We start from the raw sequence: 20,478 nt of genomic DNA, 5'->3' as shown, positions 1-20,478 counted from the left end.
CTTGAAGAGATACAACGCTTCAGGGACTGTCAAAGAGGAAGAATGGGGTCAAATGTCAAGGCTCTGCCTCTCCAATTTCACCTCCTATCCCCCAAAAATAAACCTGGTAAAAACTGTCCTACAAACTCACTCTGAAGAGGTGAAAATAACCAGCATGTTTGGTTTTTTAAACCCTACACCAAGAATGTAGCAAAAACTGTGCCTGAAACCTGAAGAGACTCACCAGGGTCAGTAGGATAGAAATTTCAGGCCAGATTCTCAGCTGGCGGAAATTGGACTACCTCCATTAGCCCATGAAATCAATGGAGTTATGCCTATTTAAACCAGCTGCGGATCTGGCCCTTCATCTTTAGCACTCTATTTTTAGGTAGATAAACTTCATCCTTAGCTATTCAATTGTTCACTGATCTGACATGCCCCTCAAAGACATGTACACGACAAGTAAAAACAGCAGCCACCAACATGCTCCAGTCACTCATGCAGCCCTTGTGCATCCATAACTCTTACTAATGCCATTAAGCTACTGACAGTTGTCAAAGAGTCTTTGCTGGAAGCTATAATGATACACAGTAAACCTGACCAAAGTGGAATGGTTTCAGTATCTAAAATTCCCACATGGCCAAGACACTTACCCCACCTGAGTATTATATTGCCTGGTGGCCAGTAATGTTATCACGCTGTGGGAGCAAGATGTAAACCTGACCGTGACACATGCTATACAGACGACTGTAAAACTTCAGTAATAACTTCAATAATGTATTCTGCAAGAAAATAACTCAAATAACTTCCTTCATCTCTACAAAAAGTGTGATGAGAACAAACTCCCTAACAACGTCCAGCTCTGTACAGCTGCACAGAAATAAGCTCAAGGAACAAGGGTGGATCTGTTGAATGATTGATGTAATTTCACAGACACTTACCAGGGTGACAATGGCACATTCAGCAGTCAGTTGAGCAGCACTGAATAACGTCCGAACAAAGCGGTAAATCTGTTTCTGCTCTGGGTCGTGTTTGTCATAGTCTGGTGGCACTTCGGATTTCTGGGGAAGAAATATTTTCAAACAGGTGACTGAGTCAAACACATAGGCACAGGGAAAGGCAGCAGATTGTCTCATGAAAGACAAGAAGAGGTAGATGAGTTTACCGAAAGGGGGTGAAGGTTTTCATCAAAAATATCTAAGAGCATCCTTCCGTCTGTGTCCCTGAAAAGAGAGAGAAACACTGTAATTTCACTGCCAGCATAAGACTGTGCATGCCTTTCACAAACTAAAACAAGTCATCATTAATTGTAGCACTATTTGTGCTGATCATCTTGGTTGTAAGATGGTTAAACTTTGGTATTACAACCAAATCCCATCTACTGAAGAACAGCAAGACACTAGATGCAACTCCACAGACATTAATAACAATATTTGGTTTATTTAAGTTAAGAACTTTGTTTGTGTAATTTTGGAATAAATATTAACAATCAGAAAAAAGGTTGTACCAACAGCAGCAGTCAAAACTCAGGACTTTGCTCCATGTGGATTTCTAATTACAGTTTAATCTTTATTAGATGCATCTTTGTTATTCTGGTCACGGGCTTCTCCTGAACAGAGACTGCTGAATGTACTTTCTATCTGTACTGAACTGTGTGCATTCAGGGAAGTTACAGCTTGGATGTTCCGTGGGGATCTGGGATCACAAAATATATTTAACTGGTGCCCAACATAGGTTTAAGCCCCAGCACCTGAAAATTAAGGGTTTCTGCTTTGCAATCTTCTAATGCACGAAATAAACATTTTCTTAAAATGGGATGAACATCTCAGCCTACTGTAACTGAAGTTAGCATGCAGCAAAAAGTTCCTCATCAGCTAAGAAGATATATACTTTGGGCCACATTCTTATACTGTGTGAGAGTAAGGGTATCACCTTACTCTACATGTAGTCCACTAGAATCAGTGGTGAGGAAGGGTATTACAATTCTGGCGCTTTACAAAGGAAAGAGAAAAGGATTCTCTCTCCTTCCTCCGTGCTTTAGCTGCAGCCCACCAAGGAAGCATTTGCTTGGCCGTCAATACTTTGTTAAACAGAAGAATGAGATATGATAAGCATTTATAACATTTGGAATTTTTGTCTCTTGGGAGTGAAGTATTTTCTATCTAATCTGAAGTGTTTTGTTATTGTTTGCTTTCTGAGCACCCAAAAGCATGTTAGGCATTTCACAAACAAGACAGACATGGTCCCTGCTTGATAGAGCTAAAAATCTAAATAGAATGAAAGGTGCAACAGAGAACAACAAACAATGAAGAAAAGGAATTGGGGGAAGACGGGATGACAATTACAACAATACAGTCAGAGAGTTGGGTTAACTATGGGAAAACGTAGCGAGGATTGGTCTGATCTATCAATAGTTTCTCTTGAAAATGTGATTGTAACACCTGATTAGAGTTCGGGAAGTTAGAAAATAATCTAGTTTTGAGTAAATCTGGTGTGCTGGACAGAAAAAGAATGAATGAAATATTTCTTAAATAGTTTCTTAAGAACATACGAATGGCCATACTGGGTCAGACCAGAGGTCCATCCAGCCCAGTATCCTGTCTACCGACAGTGGCCAATGCCAGGTGCCCCAGAGGGAGTGAACCTAACAGGTAATGATCAAGTGATCTCTCTCCCACCATCCATCTCCACCCTCTGACAAACAGAGGCTAGGGACACCATTCCTTACCCATCCTGGCTAATAGCCACTGATGGACTTAAATTCATGGAGGTTATCCAGTTGCAAAGCAGGGGTCTGGATTCTATTCCCATTACAGTCAGACTCGTATTGACTTCTATGGGAGCAGGACTGTGCTTGTAAAACCCCAACAACCATGGCAAGTATTGATAAATCCTATATACACTGGTGCTTCACTTGTGGTTGTGTAGCTGGGAAACTGAACTTTTAAAAAATTATTACTGTTGCAGTAGCATGAACAACAGAGTGCTGTCCTCAAATTGTCCCTTTAATCTTGAGTCACAGTCCCTTCATGTCTATTCTTTAAGAAAATGTAATAGAGATTTCAAGAGCTTCACTTCTAGAACGGTTTCTGAAGAGTACAGCAGAGGGCGCATTTACAACATGTTGTGTATCAATGCACAGCTACAGAAGACAGTGCAGTTCTTCCTTGATAAATTCACCTCTCAGTTAGAACAGTGAAAGAAGCAATCAAGCTTCCCAACAGGAAAACATTCAGTGCACATAGATCTCAGATTACTGACACTGACACCCTTTAGGTACAAAATCAAAACAAGAGCAGAAAATATTCTAGTTTGGTTGTGTCACTTTAAAAAAAGTGATCCTAGGCAACCATCTCCATTTACTCACCTAACCCTCACCAAGAAGGGTGAATGTTACAAGTATCACATTCATGACATGATCCTCAGGCCCCAATCCTGTAAACACATTTACCCATGCTTATCTTGTTACCTACTATAGTTAAAAACTACAATCTCATTGAAGACTGTGGGACTCTGAATAGGTTCAAATTACTATAAATTGAAAGAAGTTAGCTAAAATTTCCACTCTCCATCTATTTTTTCCAGTTTGTTTACTTTGCACTTCTAGGTCCCAATCCAAAGCCCATTGCAATCTATGGAGTCCTTTGATGGACTTTTGATGGGTTTTGGATCAGGCCTTTACAGCACTTTTATAAAAAGTTAGTTTAAGCATTTCCCTGTAGAGGCTGCACAAGTACCTGCTAGTGCAGACCCTCACACCTGTGCAAACAGAGTCTGGCTTCAATGCAAAATTGGGCCACACTAAGTGAGGCCCTGACCCACCCAGGCACTTAGGTACATCCTTATCATTAAGCAGGTGAGTAGGCTCATTGAAGTCAACAAGATTATTCACATGGTTGAATGTAAGCACGTTTAAGTGTTTTGCTGGACTGGAGCCTAAGTCATTTCCTCCGCTAATGAAAAGACCTGTTTAAAAACAATCATCAATAGGGAAGTGAAAACCCCTTCTGACAATTTCAGGAAAGATTATTTAAAGGGTGCTCTCAGAAAACAGAATTGTTAAAAAAAAAGTCAACTTACAAAATTAAACTCTTTAACAGTACGAAGTGAATAGTTAATTTCTAGATCTCTCTCTCATCCTCTTCCTAATTGTCACCTTTTAATCACCACACCCAAGCTAAAATCAAACAAACATTACCTGGTATTGGCACACCTACTTTGGTGAATAATTTTGTTCCTGAGGCTACTAATTTATTTATAATGCCACTCCCATTGCACAATATATTAGTTTTTATTTCATGCCACATCACTATCGATAATTCATAACTACTCACTGACCCAATGGTTCCTACAGCAACCTTCACAAAAGGGCAAAACAGAAGCCACAGCAGGACACAGTTTAGATGTGTGTCGTAATTTGTACTCACATTTTTTATTAGTAAGTGACCACTGTGTGTGTGTAATTAAATTGTTAAACAGAAGTCCAAGTTTTCTAAAACTACAACGAATTTGAACCACACTTAGTCATCATTATTATATTATTTTTTAAAACTCTCAATTTATTCCCAGAAAAGCAGTATAATCTATAGAGAAATCTCTTTATTCCAGGGGTAGGGGAAGCTACAGGCTATGGAAAAAAATTAAAAAGAAACACTGAACATTTTTTAAAATATGAAACTCATTATTTACATACCTGTTTTTTATGTGGTAATATATTGCAAGAGCTACACTGTAAAGCAAAATATAGAGTTAATGGCCTTGGAATCGGATTAGGATTAAAAATATATATTTTTACACACACACAGCTATATAAATTTAAAACAGCACAAAGCCCAGATAACCAGTATGATCATTAACATATTTTGCTGTCCAGGATTCAATGGTAGTAAAAAACACTGTAGAAACTGATTTAGGAGTATTTTGCTCAGCAGACAGTGTCCACTTTTCACTGTGGATAAATTGCAGTAAATTGTGGATAAAATGGAACATTTATACTCCATATATCAAGTCACTCACATTTCCATAAAATTTTGTCTTCCTTCTCACCCCTCATCTCATGTACTCCATAATGTACCTTCTATTTAAAGGCCTATTCGAATTTAAGTCAATGACAAAACTCTCAATGACTTGAAAGATGCAAGATAAGGCCTTAGAAGGACTGGATATTCTCTGGTACGTAAAACAGAGGTCGGTCATTAATAAAAGAGTTTTTGTAAGACCCCTGCCTGAACTCCTCCATGGACCTTCAGCCTATTATCTACTGCTTTTGTAGACCAGTGGTTTTGCTAATGCTGCTAAGTTATGTGAATTACTTCTCCTGTAGTGGCTTGTGTGATTTTTACTTTTAAATCCATTATGTTTTGGCTGTCTCTCCATTTAGCTACTGAAATACCAAGCTCCAATTTTTTTTCATTTTGCATCAATTTATAAGTTACTTATTTTAACATATTATATTATGCATTTTTCTTGCTCTCAGTCAAGCATTTATATTTTCTCTTTACTTGAAAGTCAAACTCAGAAATTAAACATGAAAGTCTTCACAGGCAGTTCAAATTTTAGTTGTGTGCAAATATGACAAACTGATCTAATTCACACCCGAGAACAAGAAAAATATGGCTTCCTCAGATTATTTGTCCATTTTCAGCTCCTGGCTCTGAACAACCCCACAGGTGCCAGAGGTAAACACCATAAGACAAAGCAGAACCACCAACCTAACTACTTGTTCTGACATCCTGAGGAGCCACTGGAACTAACAGGGGAATAAAGAGGGAGGAGGGATTTTATTGTTCCCATTTATTGGCAATTTGTTCTGTCAATGATTCATTGTTACATGCTAGTCTAGTATTTTCTTTTAATCAGTCTGACATAAAAGGCTCCATTTAAAAAAGTTAATTGGTTGTTTCACAATTTCCCCTCCGAACTTCTGTAAGACAACTGTGATGCATCAGATGTCCCACATGTTGAGAAAACACCAGGTTGCAACTATGTTTCTCTTAGTGGAATTTCAAATGATTCTAGGTGGCAAGCAGCCGAAAAATAGGAATATGGTAGAAAATACAATTTTTTTTTGCTCGGATGAAGGTAAATGTCATATATTGCAAACCGTATTTTGCTTTGGCAATATAGAATTTAGCTATTGGTGACAGATGCATTAGAAGTTTCTAGATTTAAATGGCTTGATATCTAAAATTGCAACTTTTTTTAAAAAAGGAGATGCTAAAAAGTACTAAATATTCCCTGGACAGTGCACCTTGCTTACTGAACACATGTCCACACACAGGAGGAAAAAAAAAATGAAAGAATTAATAATTTGATGTGATTGAAAAAAATTCAGGAAGCTGTGAGTTAAGACAAAAAAGGCAGCCCAAATTCTGCCCTCAGGAACATATACGTAACTCCATTTGACTTCAGTGGAGTGGCATGTGGACACCTGAAAGCACAGCCCTACCTGCTGTCCTTAAAAGGTGGCATCGTAACAAAACATCACCCCACCGACTGGAGAAACACCCACCGTTTGGAAACTTATGAAGTAAAGTGAGGGCTGAGTCTGCATTTCCTAACTTTGGTCAGATCCCTCAATATTTTAATTTAGGATGTTGATGTGTTTTTAAATAATCTCTTGGATCAGATCAGCAGTCAGTGCATTTGGGATAGGAGGAGCTTGTGAACTTAAGTAGCTTTCCATCAACTTTCCACCCATCCAATCCTGGAGTTTGCCAATCCAGTCCCTTTATAAAAGTTAAAGCAGCATAAGGGCTACTTTTATTTACACTGGTGGATAATGGCTCTAAAGGAGTCACTCCTCCCACCCGAACTACCAAACTGCACATTGCTCTGGCCCTGCGCCCTCCTGTCCCTGACACACTCCTTTCCCTACCCTGGGGAGCCAGTCCTACGCCATCTGAGGATACCTCTAAACTAGGGGTATCCTCAAGTTTATCTAGGAGGCTGCTTTAAACCCCTTGGCACTACTAGAGTGGCCCAAAAACTGAGGAAGGGCTGGGACCTAGCTCAGCAATGTTTAGGAACAGGAAGTGGCCTATATGCTGCCCTTTTGTCCTCTGGTTCTTCTAATGATAGTTTTAATAAAAAAATTTAAAAAAAACACGAGGGCAGCATAAGGCAACTGCCTTTTTACAGACATGGAAAAAGCGTTAGTGACTACCAATGCTATATACTCGTCTGAATGTCTGGTCTGTTATGTAAATACCTTTGCAGCATGGATCATGATTTAACACACTTTACATTAAATGGGTGTACCCAACGATAGAGATACTACAGATGATTGGAATCTGAGCAGGATTCAAATAGCAACTTTTTCTTTTCTTTTTAAATTTTTAAAGAACGTAAGGTGCTTGGCCATCTAGTCTCCCATTTTCCCTCCACTGTACAGAGCGTAGAGGAAAGAACAATGCTCCAAACACCAGCTGCATTTCCACATGATCTAAACGTAAAAGTTTTCTAGCGAAGACGGCAACTAAGCTAGCTGTGCTGAGAATCCACGTGAAGATGAGCCAGAGGCGCACTCCCTACACAAGGCTGCCCATTGTCAGTTCATTGCTGTGCAGTACTTGCCTGCATTGAATGTGGAAGCCAAATCTGGAAGTACTGTATTTTCAATCCCGAAAGAAGCAGGAAGTTCTGGAAATCTCACCGGATTTCACAAGTACTGGATAAGCAAATAGGTATCTTAACTTTCGGGTGCTCATCCAAAGCAAACCAACCAATCTGAGGCTGGTTCACTCATCACAAGTACAACTGAAATCCCTGATCACTCCATTCTTGTGAGAACATGTGCAGTGTGGATAGTTATGGCATGACCCTAGAAGGAGCTGAGCATCAAAAATCTTTATTACAAAAAAAAAAAAAAACCTTTAGAAAATCCCAGCCATTACCTCTGCAGTACATCCATATATGGCTGCACACACACAAAAAACCCACTATTTTGTAGCTTGGTCTCTGCAGTGCCTGCTTAGCAGTTGTTCAGAAATAATGAAATATATGTTTAAGTCAAAGAATTTAACACCACCCACCATTTAATTGTATACTTGAGGTTTGGTTGACTGACTGTGCTGTCATCCAGGAAAATAGTGGAGCAGGAACTGTATTTCCTTCTCAGTTGCCCAGGAGGATGCTAGGAAATAACATGCAAAAGAATAATAGCAATTATATAATACAAAAATCTTTTTCCAAGGAGACATCACAATTAAGAAGTAGCTGAGAGAGAGAGAGAGAAATCACTCTCTCAAAGTTGATCATGTCTTGAAGAAATTTAGAAATGTCAAAAACAATCCTATATAAAAATCAAAATGATCCCTTCCCCACCCAATGGTTCTTTCTTAAAAGCACAAAAAGCCACAAGTGATCTAAATACCTACCTGAGAATTCATTCTGTGTCACCCCACCTGCCTTCCCAAACACTTTCAGCGTCCACATTTAGAAAGCAAACATGAGCAAGTTCTGCACTCTGGTCCTCATTCCAAAAGGAACAGGAGAGTGTGCATCAATGGAAAGGAGAGGACAAAAGGGGATTTAGAAATGGACATGAAACAGGTAATGGGGAGAGTTTGAGAGAGGAAAGAAGAATAAAGCACTGAAGATTATACAATGGGGGAGAAAGGGAAAATCAAGGGGGAAAATATCTTGGCGAACAGAAGGCTTAGAGCAAAAAAGTCCCCACAAAACATTTTAAAAGTATGAGAAAATATAAGTTAGTCAGTCTGAGGAACACTAGATAAAACATATGAAAACAAAAATGAATTTTTCTTTAATTAGAAAATTTGCTTTCTACAAAACTTCAGCCCTGATTCACCACTATCTGAGCAGCACTCGGACTTGGTGGAGAGCAGTGGCCACAGGGAGCCAGTCTGAAACTGAGTGATAGCTAGCAAGAATGTCAAGCTCAAGAAAGGCCTTCACCAACGGCCTTTTCATTAGCTGGTAAAAAGTAGCTTACACTTTGCCTCCCTAAAGAAAAATTTTAACCATCTCCATTATCAGCCCTCAGTCAATGACTTTCCACTGGTTTTCCCTGGCCTGTTCTCTCTGCCTGGCACCGTGACTAAGTGGAAGAGATTTGGGGGTCAGCAATATCAGAGACACAACTGAATCAATGGAGCTATGCCGATTTGTAGCAGCTGAGGATCTGGCCCATGGTATCCTGACTCCCATCTCAGTGCTCCTTCCCAGATCTAGACTATGCAATGTGCCTGTGATCTATAAATGCATCACCAGCACTCTTATCTCACTCTAGTTCTAAAATGAAGGTCTAGTAACTTTTCCCATTTAAGTTCTGGACCTTCTTTGGTAACATGCACTAACGCGACTCCAGTGATAAAAATTGTATGCATTTCTGTTCCTGGTTTTTCCCTATGTCTGGGCAAAAGCATTAGAAGACTCTTGCAACTTTGAAACAGATCAGGTTTTTATAATGCACATCTTGGGACGTCTTTGTTCAAATGATTTCGCAGCTTCCCCACAACTCTATCTAGGCCCCTGACTTCACCTATAAATTTTCAGGTTGCTTTACATTTTCTTGGAAAGGGTGCAAAATCTGGTATACAGCAGAAAATTACCTGCTACCTTAACTATGGAAAGGTTATCACCTGGGAGTTCAGAAATACACTTGGCATTAATTTGAGAACTTTTAATCCATCTATACCCAAGCTATTAACATATGTAATACATGAAGTAAAAAAAGTGAAAGCACTCAGTGTGATAACATGGTAAAATATACTACTACTATCTGGTACTGCAGGATGTGGAAGAAATGACCAAGCTTCACGTGATTTACAACTTCTGTCCCATCATCTGCTATTTCATAGTTCTATATTAGGTTCTTCAGTGCATTTCACAACCATGATGTTCACTTCTGACAGGAGTTAAAACCAGAGCAAATCAGATTCATTCGCAGTGACTCTTATTTGGTATCTGAACAAAATGAACATGTACAGACAGAATAGTATCATAACCCCACCCCCAAAACAAAAGGCTTTGAAAAATCCAATTATACTTTTTAAAATGTCAAAGAACACTTTTGTTATAAAATTTAAGATAAATAGGATTGGAATAACTAAATATAATCAGTAGACTTTTCTACTGTAATAAGTAACAACGAAAAGCAATCTCATAACACCACCACCACTTTACGCTTACACAAGTAAACAGTATTTACATTTAATCTGAGTAATCACTAAACCAAAGCCCTAGCATGGCGCTGGTAAGCACAACATTTCTGAAAGTACCATACAGGAACCCACTATTCTGCATATATGAACATCGGACCCATAAGAGAGAGCAACATTTCCAATTCCAAGTCTGCAGTGCCATCTGACCCCACTGCTATGCCAAAGAATGGATTCCCTGTCTTTCCCAACTCCCTCTTTGGAAAGACACATTTGGTTCCACATTTTGTCATCCTGGTCTATGCAAGAGGTCATTGGAAGGCACAGAGCCTCGCCAATAAGCTAAGGGCTTGTCTACAGAGCTGGTTTGGAATTTTTGGATTAAACTTTTTGTTGGAAAATGGTGATTTATTGAAAGTACAACTTTAAGTGAGAATGTAACAGTTTCTACTAAACTTTTGTCAGGAAAGGTTTGCAATTTTTAGAAAAACCAAAGGGGGAGAGAGAGAGAAAGAGAGCTGTGCCCCAGAATAGCCAACAGCCTACTGGTTAGGGCACTCACCTGGGATGTGAGAGATTCACATTTAAATCAGTGTCTGACTCAGGCAGAGCTGGGACCTGAACCTGGGTCTCACACACCCCATGTGAGCGCTATTGAACTAGGCTATTGACTGTTCCAGGGTGAGTCTTGCTCTCTCTCTTTTTGTGAAAAACATCAAAAGGTCTCAGTTCTGACCTGATGAAGATCAGGAAATTTTTCAAAATCTCAGGAGTTTTCATAAGACAGGAGAACAGTTTGTTGGCCAGCTCTACTTGGCTACACATGAAAGTTATCCAGGAACAAGATAGGATGTGAACTGAAAGGGGAATACCTATTTCTGAATAACCCATGTGTAGACAAGCCTTAACAACTGCAGAGGCAAGGGAGTTCTCTACAACTTGAGCGAAGGACAACAGCCCAGGCAATAGCCCATGATCCCTAACACCTATTCATCCAATGTTGTGGCAGACTACATCCCATGGAATGGGGAAGTGTGCTTCCGAAAGTGGTGCCCTCGGAAGTGGATCTGTTGTGGCTCCAAACAGTCCTATCAAATCTGTTGACATGCCAGAGAGACAGGATGCACCGCAGAGGAGAAGGAAGACTGGCAACCCCTATTGTAGCTCAACTTCTTCGTGGTATGGTCTTCAGCTTGCCAGAAGTCATAGGATGGCACTGGGGTTGAGGACATATGGCTTGTGGCATGGGGGCCAGAGAGCAAATCCCCAGGGAGGGCACAGAGGCCTTTGAATCTTTTAGAGAGTGAAGAGGACTGTCAGTGCGCTTGCTGAATAATTCCATGCTCTCAAAGGGCCGGCCCTTGATTGTGGCCTATACAACCCTAGGGATGCCTGATGCTTGGAGCCATGATGCTCTGAACAGTCACCACTGTGGCCATAAATCTGGCTGCAGTGTCAAAGGTTTCCTAGTGCTGCCTGTAAAGCCATCTTGGCCACCAATTGGCCTTTCTTGATTATATCCCAGAGTTCCTCCTTCCTGTCATGCAGGAGTTGAGAGAAATGGTTTTCACTCTGTCCCAAGTCAAAAAAGTTGTATTTGGCCAGTAAGGCTTTGGAACTTGCCACTCAGAGTTGTAAAGAGGTAGAGCAGTAAGATTTTCTCCCAGACAGCTCAAGCCCCTTTGGGTCCTTAGCCTTAGAAGTACTTTTGTTTGATTTAAAATGTTTGTGTTTTGCAAAGACAACCCGGGTTGGGGTGGGGGCAGAAACATATTCAAATGCAGATTGAGGGACCCAGCACCATTTTTCTACCTGTTTTACAGTTGGTATTGTGTCTGCCACAAGGCCTTGACTGGGCTGAGCAGCCCCTCATTTATAGGAAGGATGTATCTGGTCGAGCTAGGGATTGTCAAATGTCAAAAACCTTTGAGATTTCTCCAAGACTAAAGTCTCCAACTCTAGAGTCTCAGGATTCTTATAAGGAGCTCTTGAAATGACATGGAGTAATCGGTGCCAAAGGCACTGCCTCACTGGGTGACAAAGATAACAGCTCCTTTGATAGTGAAACAGGATGCTGATGTTGCTCTGTCCCAGGGTCTGGGTCCTCCTGGTGATCTGGCCAGAAAAGCAGATAGGAGTGACCTCTTCCTCAAATCTGCTGGAGAGCAGCTCCTAGAGGCCTATGAGGCAAGACCCCAGTAGGTCCAGCAGAGCCATGGCACATGCTGTAGCAGTATGGCTGGGTTGTTCGGTATCAGCCAGTCCAATGCCATTCCTGCTGCACAGGTGACTGAGCCCAGAGGAAGAGCTGGCAGACATCAGTGATACTGACCACAGGTTCCAGAGAGTGTCCTTTGCTTGAAGATGGCAAGAACATATGTCCTGGTGACTGAGAAGAGGCACAAACCACCTCTGTGGGTGGTGCCAAGGTATACAGCACGCTCAGTACAAGGGTTTGCATCAGTATCAGCAGGTATCTTGGTACTGATGATGGCCCTGGTTTCCCCAGTAGTACAGGCTGCAATGCCAGAGCTCAGATCAGTGCTGGAGAAGACTCCCTCTGTGTCACAGGCTGCTGCTTATCACCAGCCCCTGACACCATGAGGGGCTTGATGGCTTTTCCACTGAGACCTTAGGTGGCCTATCTTCATGAGACATATAAGCTGATGCCAAACAGAGCTTTGTGTGCCTCTCAGAGCTGGACTTCAGTGCTGGCATCAGCTTCAGTTCCAATGGTGTTTATGGTGCCAACTTTGGTAGTGGCACTAATGCCAGATCTCTCCTCATCTTCTTTTTACAGTCACCTGCCTACTAGACCAGGCACTGGATGAAGCTGGCTTGTCTGCTGCCTGGACACTGGAGCTCGTCTCCTTTGGATCCAAAGAGACCTTCATAGATTGCTCCAAGGAGGTGAGGCTTCAACTGAGTGCCTCATGACTTATGCATTATTATGGAGAACGAAAGGCACAATGAGCAACGTCTTGGTATGCAGGAATCTCCCTAAGCTGAAGAGGCATCTGCTTTGTCCATCTTTCAATGTAATTAGCCCATCACAGGATGGGTAGAGCTTGAAGCCTGCAGGTTTCTAATCTACCATGTTGAAAAGCCCTGTGTGGGGAAGTTTGTCCTGTAAATATTCCAACCAGATAGGTCAATATCACTCATGGAGGCTGTGTGCCAAAGAATCAGAAGAGTTCTGAAGGCTTTATGAAGAGTGTGAAGAAATTTAGCCAAAGGCAAAAAGACCTAGCAGGTCAGACACTCACAGGGTTCCATCTTGCTGCCACAGGTGATAAGGGAGATCGTGACCACCCCAGCCCTCTCTCCTTTCGTACAGGAGCACAGGGGTACAGGCCTGAAGGATGCTGCTATTCAAAAAATTCTGATTTTGTACACAAGACGAAAGCTTACTCACAGTGGGATTCACACTTACACATAGTGGAAGAACCTGTAACTTGCCTTGATAACAATTCGTTCCTGAGCTGAGACTCTCTCTGCTATTTCAGCACATAACTCATTTCATGGTGAAATTAAACACCCATGGAAAACATGGGTTTTATCAAAGAGGTGCCAAAAGCGTTTCAATTAAAAGTAACATCGAACTGCTACAGTCCCAATGAATCTGTGAGAAGGCACTCACCCTCATATCATAAATGATAAATGTGCCAGCAGATCGTCAGGTGATTTCCTAAAACAAGACGGTCTCTCAGCAGGAGTACTTCAGCCTGCCAGAGGAACAAGTTGTCTCATGCAGAGGACATGGATGCCCTTTGGCTATATAAACACAATTCAGTGCATAGTCAGATCCATTTAGTCAAGGGCTCAGATCCACGGAGAGGAGCACAGGATTCGCCTAGATTAACAGATCTATAGTAGGCACTTTGTCCCTTCTTGTGGCCTTGAAAGACCCACAAAGAGGGACTTAGTAACCCTGAATTCTGGTGTTACGTGGAGGTGGAACTACGAGGCCCTAACCACATCTAGGGCTTGTCAAAGCCACTCTTTAGGGAAGGCAGGAGGGTAGACAGGTGGAAAGTATGACCATGTATAACACAGAGTTAATTTTGGGTATAGTCTTAAAAGAAAACATTGAGAAGTATCAGGAAAGAAAAATAGCCTAAACTGAGCAGTGAGCTCCAGCACTAGGTGCTAAAGTAACAGCTTCTAGTATTTAAAGACAAAAAAGGAAGACTGACCTACAGACAAACCAGTGAAGACAAAGATAATGAAGAACAAGCTTCATATTCCAGGCAGCAATTGATTGCTGAAGCTTGATTTCTAGCTTTTAACCATCCAGAAGTGTATGACAGCTCACCATAAGGTATGTAAAATGAAGCAGTGTCCCAACCCATCTTTAAGAAAATGCCAGGATCAAAGGGATGAAGAAAGAGGGAGCTCTGAGTCCTGTTAGGGAACAGTTCTAGATGTGGTACTACAATTTTTTACTTACTGATGTACAGGATGTTAGGAGGGGACCAGTAGCACTACCGGTGATGCTTGTCTGGAGCACTGTGAAGCTCTGCGCAGTAGATTACTAAGAAATAGATCTGCTTTAGGTCGAAGATGAACCAGATTCCTAGACATTTAAATCGTGATAGCGTGACTTGCAGAAAGGGGAGAGCAAGGGGTAAAACTGGACTGAAATCAGCACATTAATGGGATAGTAGTTGCTATCTCAATTGTGGGGAGGCTAGCCCCTCTCTCTCTCTCTAATAAAATACCACAGATCTCCAGAGACTGAAACCTAGGCCCTACAGCTAAAGGAAGACCTCAAATAGCATTAGGTTCTTTTCTAAGGCCTGGTCTACACTACGAGTTTATGTCGGATTTAGCAGCGTTAAATCAAATTAACCCTGCACCCGTCCACACAACGAAGCCATTTTTTTCGACATAAAGGGCTCTTAAAACCGATTTCTGTACTCCTCCCCAACGAGGGGATTAGCGCTGAAATCGACATCGCTGTTTCGAATTAGGGTTAGTGTGGATGCAATTAGAAGGTATTGGCCTCTGGGAGCTATCCCACAGTGCACCATTGCGACCACTCTGGACAGCACTCTGAACTCTGATGCACTGGCCAAGTGTACAGGAAAAGCCCCGGGAACCTTTGAATCTCATTTCCTGTTTGACCAGGCGAGCTCATCAGCACAGGTGACCATGCAGTCCCAGAATCGAAAAAGAGCTCCAGCATGGACCAAACGGGAGGTACTGGATCTGATCGCTGTATGGGGAGAGGAATTGGTGCTATCAGAACTATGTTCCAAAAGACGAAATGCCAAAACATTTCAAAAAATCTCCGAGGCCATGAGGGACAGAGGCTACAGCAGGGACGCAACACAATGCCGCGTGAAACTTAAGGAGCTCAGACAAACATACCAGAAAACCAAAGAATCAAACGGACGCTCCGGGACAGAGCCCCAGACATGCCGCTTCTACGCTGAGCTGCATGCAGTTCTAGGGGCGGCCGCCACCACTACCCCACCCCTGTCCGTGGACTCCGATGATGGGGTACTCTCCGCCATGCCTGAGGATTTTGCGGATGTGGAAGAGGAGGAGGACGACGACGACCTTGAGGAGAGCACACAGCACACCGTTCTCCCCGACAGCCAGGATCTTTTTATCACCCTGACTGAAATACCCTCCCAAGCCAACGAAGCTGGAGAAGGGAACTCTGGGGAGTGTACCTTTTTAAATATAATACATGTTATAAAAGCAAGCATTTTTTAACCATTAAGTAGCCCTGAGAACTTGGGATGCATTCGTGGCCAGCATAAGATACAAAATGCGACCTTGTACCAAAATCACATGTGCTATGTAATTTGAATAGTGTTATTCACCGTGAAAGAGTATAGCCATTGCTCTGTAAATGTATCTTTTTAAATACTTCACTCCCTTTTTTCCCCCAGCAGCTGCAAATGTTTCAAGCCTCCCTCCTCCGTCCCAAAGGCTATCTCAGATGAGGCGGCGAAAAAAAACATACGTGCGATGACGTTCTCTGAGCTCATGCAGTCGTCCGGCACTGGCAGAGCTCAGCAGAATGTGTGGAGGGACACAATAGCAGAGCACAGGACAGTGGCCGATGAACGAGAGGGAGAGGAAGCATGATGCAATGCTGGGGCTACTGCGGGATCAAATGGACATGCTCTGGCGTCTGGTGGAGGTTCATGAATGGCAGCAGGATCACAGACTGCTGCTGCAGCCCCTGTTTAACCGCCCTCCCTCCTCCCCAAGTTCCATCGCCTCCTCATCCAGACGCCCAAGAACGCAGGGGGGAGGAGGCTCCGGGCACCCAACCACTCCACCTTAGTGGACAGTCCAAGCAACAGAAGGCTGGCATTCAACAAGTTTTAAAATGGCCTTTTCCTACTCTCCTACCCTCCTCCCACACCCCACCTGGGCTACCTTGTGAGTTATCTCCCTATTTTTATAATCAATTAATAAAGAATACATGTTTTTTAAACGATAGTGACTATTTCCTTTGCAAGCAGGCATGAAACTGGTTTTCAAAGCTTCTCTGATGCGCAGCACTTCCTGCTGTGCTCTTCTAACCGCCCTGGTGTCTGGCTGCATGTATTCAGCGGCCAGGCGATTTGCCTTAACCTCCCACCCCGCCATAAATGTCTCCTCCTTACTCTCACAGAGATTGTGGAGCACACAGCAAGCAGCAATAACAATGGGAATATTGGTTTCGCTGAGGTCTGAGCGAGTCAGTAAACTGTGCCAGCGACCCTTTAAACGTCGAAATGCACACTCTACCACCATTCTGCACTTGCTCAGCCTATAGTTGAACAGCTCCTTACTACTGTCCAGGGTGCCTGTGTACAGCTTCACGAGCCAGGGCATTAAGGGGTAGGCTGGGTCCCCAACGATAACTATAGGCATTTCAACACCCACAACAGTTATTTTCTGGTCTGGGAAGTAAGTCCCTTCCTGCAGCCGTTTAAACAGACCAGAGTTCCTGAAGACACGAGCGTCATGAACCTTTCCCGGCCATCCCACGTTGATGTTGGTGAAACGTCCCTTGTGATCCACCAGTGCTTGCAGCACCATTGAAAAGTACCACTTGTGGTTTATGTACTGGCTGCCCTGGTGGTCCAGTAGCAAGTTAGGGATATGCGTTCCGTCTATAGTCCCACCACAGTTAGGGAATCCCATTGCAGCAAAGCCAACTGGTATGACCTTCACATTTCCCAGAGTCGCTACCTTCGATAGCAGCAGCCCAATGATTGCATTGGCTACTTGCATCACAGCAACTCCCACAGTAGATTTGCCCACTCCAAACTGATTACCGACTGACCGGTAGCTGTCTGGCATTGCAAGCTTCCACAGGGCTATTGACACTCGCTTGTGAACTGTGGGAGTTGCTCTCATCTTGGTATTCTTGCGCTTCAGGGCAGGGGAAAGCAAGTCACAAAGTTCCATGAAAGTGCCCTTATGCATGCGAAAGTTTTGGAACCACTATGAATCATCCCAGACCTGCAACACTATGCTTGTTTCCTGTGCCCAGAATCAGCGTTCCATGGCATGAGCCTGCCCCAGTAACACCATGATCTCCAAATTGCTGGGGACCACGGTCCTCATCACCGCGCTGCCGTCACCTCCTCGCCTGGTTTTTCAGGTGCTGGTTCTGCATAAACTGCACGATAATGCCCGAGGTGTTTACAATGGTCATAACTGCTGCAGTGAGCTGAATGGGCTCCACGCTTGCCGCGCTATGGCATCTGCTCAGGCAATCCAGGGAAAAGGGCGCAAAATGATTGTCTGCTGTTGCTTTCACAGAGGGAGGGAGGGTTGAGTGACGACATTTACTCATAACCACTCGCGACAAATTTTTGGCCCCATCAGGCATTGGGAGCTCAGCCCAGAATTCCAAGGGGCAGCGGGGACTGCGGGGTAGCTACCCACAGTGCACCACTCGGAATGTCGACACTTGCCATGGTACTGTGGACGCACACCACCGAATTAATGTGCTTAGTGTGGACGCATGCACTCGACTTTATACAATCTGTTCCCAAAAATCGACTTCTGCAAAATCGGAGTACTTTCGTAGTGTAGACATGGCCCAAGCCACAACCAGCAAATGGGAGTTGAAGGAACGGGTAAAGAATTGCTTTGGAGTTCTATTTTCACAGGTCAAAAAGATGTGCTTCTGAAGCATCCATGCAGATTTCTTTGGCTGGCGAGGATTTTAGCTCTTTCCTCCATGAAAGGTCAGGGTCATCAACGTTTTACCAAATTTAGTTAGAGGACAGAGCCGGCATATAAAACAGTGTGTATTTAATGAGATTTGTAAGGAAGAGGCATACAAAGTGGAGAAATGTGTTAGACTTGTTACAGCACCTGAATATTTTATAATGTTCCTATAAAATATGCAGGTGCTGTAACAAGTACTTTCATTTCAGCCAGGAGCTTTTCGAGCTGTTAAAATCAACTGTTTTGCCACAGGACATTCGTAACTCTAAGGAAACACTGCTGCTCTATTCGGCACCATATTCCACCTTGTTACTTTCATAACTTCCAATCCAATAAAAGATATTACCTCACCTACCTTGTCTTCTCTCTCTCTCTCTCTCTCTGTGTTTATGTTTTTTATTTTTTACAGTTCTCTGTATGAACTGTTCAAAACTTAAACACAAGGTGTCTTACCCAAACCAGAACAGCTGTAAGACCAATACTCACTGAAAAAAGACAAAAATCACAAGCTTTGCAGATTGTATCACAGTTGTTGTTGTTGTTGTTGTGAGAAGACAAGACAAAATGTAAACTGCTTCATGTTCAGTCTGTGCAAAAGGATAAATCCCTCTGGGGCCTGATTTAAAAATGACTGAAAAAGTTAAAACGGGATTTGCAGGATTTTGTTTTTTGTCGGTGTTTTTAAACCAACAGGCACTGCAAATTATTTATTTGCCATCAGTTCCAGGAAAGTAGAGGGTGGTGACATCCAAAAACAAGTAGGCAAAACTGGCGTGTAAAGGTATGTCAGGAGCCAACTTACAGCAAGAGGTTAAGATTGGGACTGTTTCTGACTCAAATAGGACAGGACAAAGCCTATTCTGAGGACTCTCCATTGCGTCAGGCTATGATTTAGGCCATGTCTACACTAGTGAGTTACAGTGGCTCAGCTGTACCGATGCAGCTGTCCCACTGTAAGATCACTTGTGTAGCTACTCTATGCTGATGGCAGAGAGCACTCCCACTGACATAATAAAACCACCTCAACGACTGGCGGCAGCCATGTCGGCTGGGAGAAGCTCTCCCGCAGCCATTCTGCTGTGTACACTGCCACGTATGCCGGCAAAACTTATGTCACTTCGGGGTGTGTTTTTTTCATACCCCAGAGTGACATAAGTTTTGTCAGCATAAGAGGTAATGTAAACATGGCCTCTGTTCTGATACCTGGTTTCTTCACTGAAGCAACATGATTTTATGCGTCAGTGAGAGAAACTTGCCAAAATTAGTCAAACTACACAATACCGTGCCTTGTAGCATGCTGCATAATATGACCGAACCCTTCAATGAATGGCTAGATGCTTATAGTTGTCTCAACGAACAGAAGCAGCAGGAGAGACTCTCTTTGTACCGAAGCTTAGTCTACACTATGAATTTATGTCATTATAACTACGTTGCCTGGGGTGTGGGGGTGACATAGTTATACTGACCTAACCCCAGTGTAGACAGCACTATGTTGATGGGAGAGCTTCTCCCGTCGACGTAGCTACTGCCTCTCGGGGAGGCGGAGTACCTATGCCAATGGGCGACTCTCTCCCACTGGTGTAGGTAGTTTCTTTGATGCTGCACTGCTGTAACTGTAGTTAAGCCCTAAGTTGTACCTTGATATGGTGGCGTCTTCACTACAAAACACAATCCAGTTTAACCAGTTATTAAACTCCATTGCACATAACCATCTTATTACATGGTCTGGTGCCATCCTTGGCTTATTACGCTGACCCACATTTTAACCTGGTTCAAAAACAGTGCCCTAGCCTAGATCTCTACTGGGGTGTAAGCACAGTTTTTGAACCCAACTGTAGTATAGTTTGGCCTCAGACACACAGACTATGCAATCCACATTAGAGCATAGTTGAGCTCCAAATGAGTTTAACAGTTCATAAATTTTGTTTCTGTAGCATACACAGGGCCTTCCTTAACCACTGATGACACATATCCAATTCTAGCAATGGGTTTTAGAGACTCAGGATCTCCTTGAGAACTAACAGCATGTCAGAGACCCAAGTTTACATAGCATGTAAGTGGTTATGTCGTGCAACAGCAGAAGAAGGTCTTTGCTATACTTCCAGTACAGCAATTAACACTCAGTAACTTCTTTAGTAACTACTACGTGTGCTACTCTTCCCCTTTTAAAAATGGTGAGTCAAAC

At 42.8% G+C, this 20,478-nt stretch overlaps 1 protein-coding gene across 9 annotated transcripts in view; it reads right to left on the bottom strand.

The window, feature by feature from the left end:
* The window catches only part of CCNY (cyclin Y), a 217,104-nt gene that overhangs the window by 44,301 nt on the left and 152,325 nt on the right, over positions 1 to 20,478 (bottom strand). For all 9 annotated transcript variants that reach the window (XR_005224087.2, XR_005224088.2, XM_037890995.2 and 6 more), the window contains 4 exons: positions 8,013 to 8,113; positions 4,673 to 4,708; positions 1,145 to 1,202; positions 921 to 1,040 (listed from right to left, as the gene is read on the bottom strand). Coding sequence is in view for 7 of the 9 variants with exons in the window: in XM_037890995.2 (XP_037746923.1) it covers positions 921 to 1,040; positions 1,145 to 1,202; positions 4,673 to 4,708; positions 8,013 to 8,113 (315 nt within the window). In the remaining 2 variants the exon portion in view is untranslated. The remainder of the gene's footprint in view (positions 1 to 920; positions 1,041 to 1,144; positions 1,203 to 4,672; positions 4,709 to 8,012; positions 8,114 to 20,478) is intronic.

The sequence above is a fragment of the Chelonia mydas genome, chromosome 2, assembly GCF_015237465.2.
Source record: "Chelonia mydas isolate rCheMyd1 chromosome 2, rCheMyd1.pri.v2, whole genome shotgun sequence".
In the NCBI taxonomy this organism is placed as follows: Eukaryota; Metazoa; Chordata; order Testudines; family Cheloniidae; genus Chelonia; species Chelonia mydas.
The sequence above is the reverse complement of the archived record's forward strand: the minus strand, read 5'-3'. Positions and strand labels throughout refer to the sequence as shown.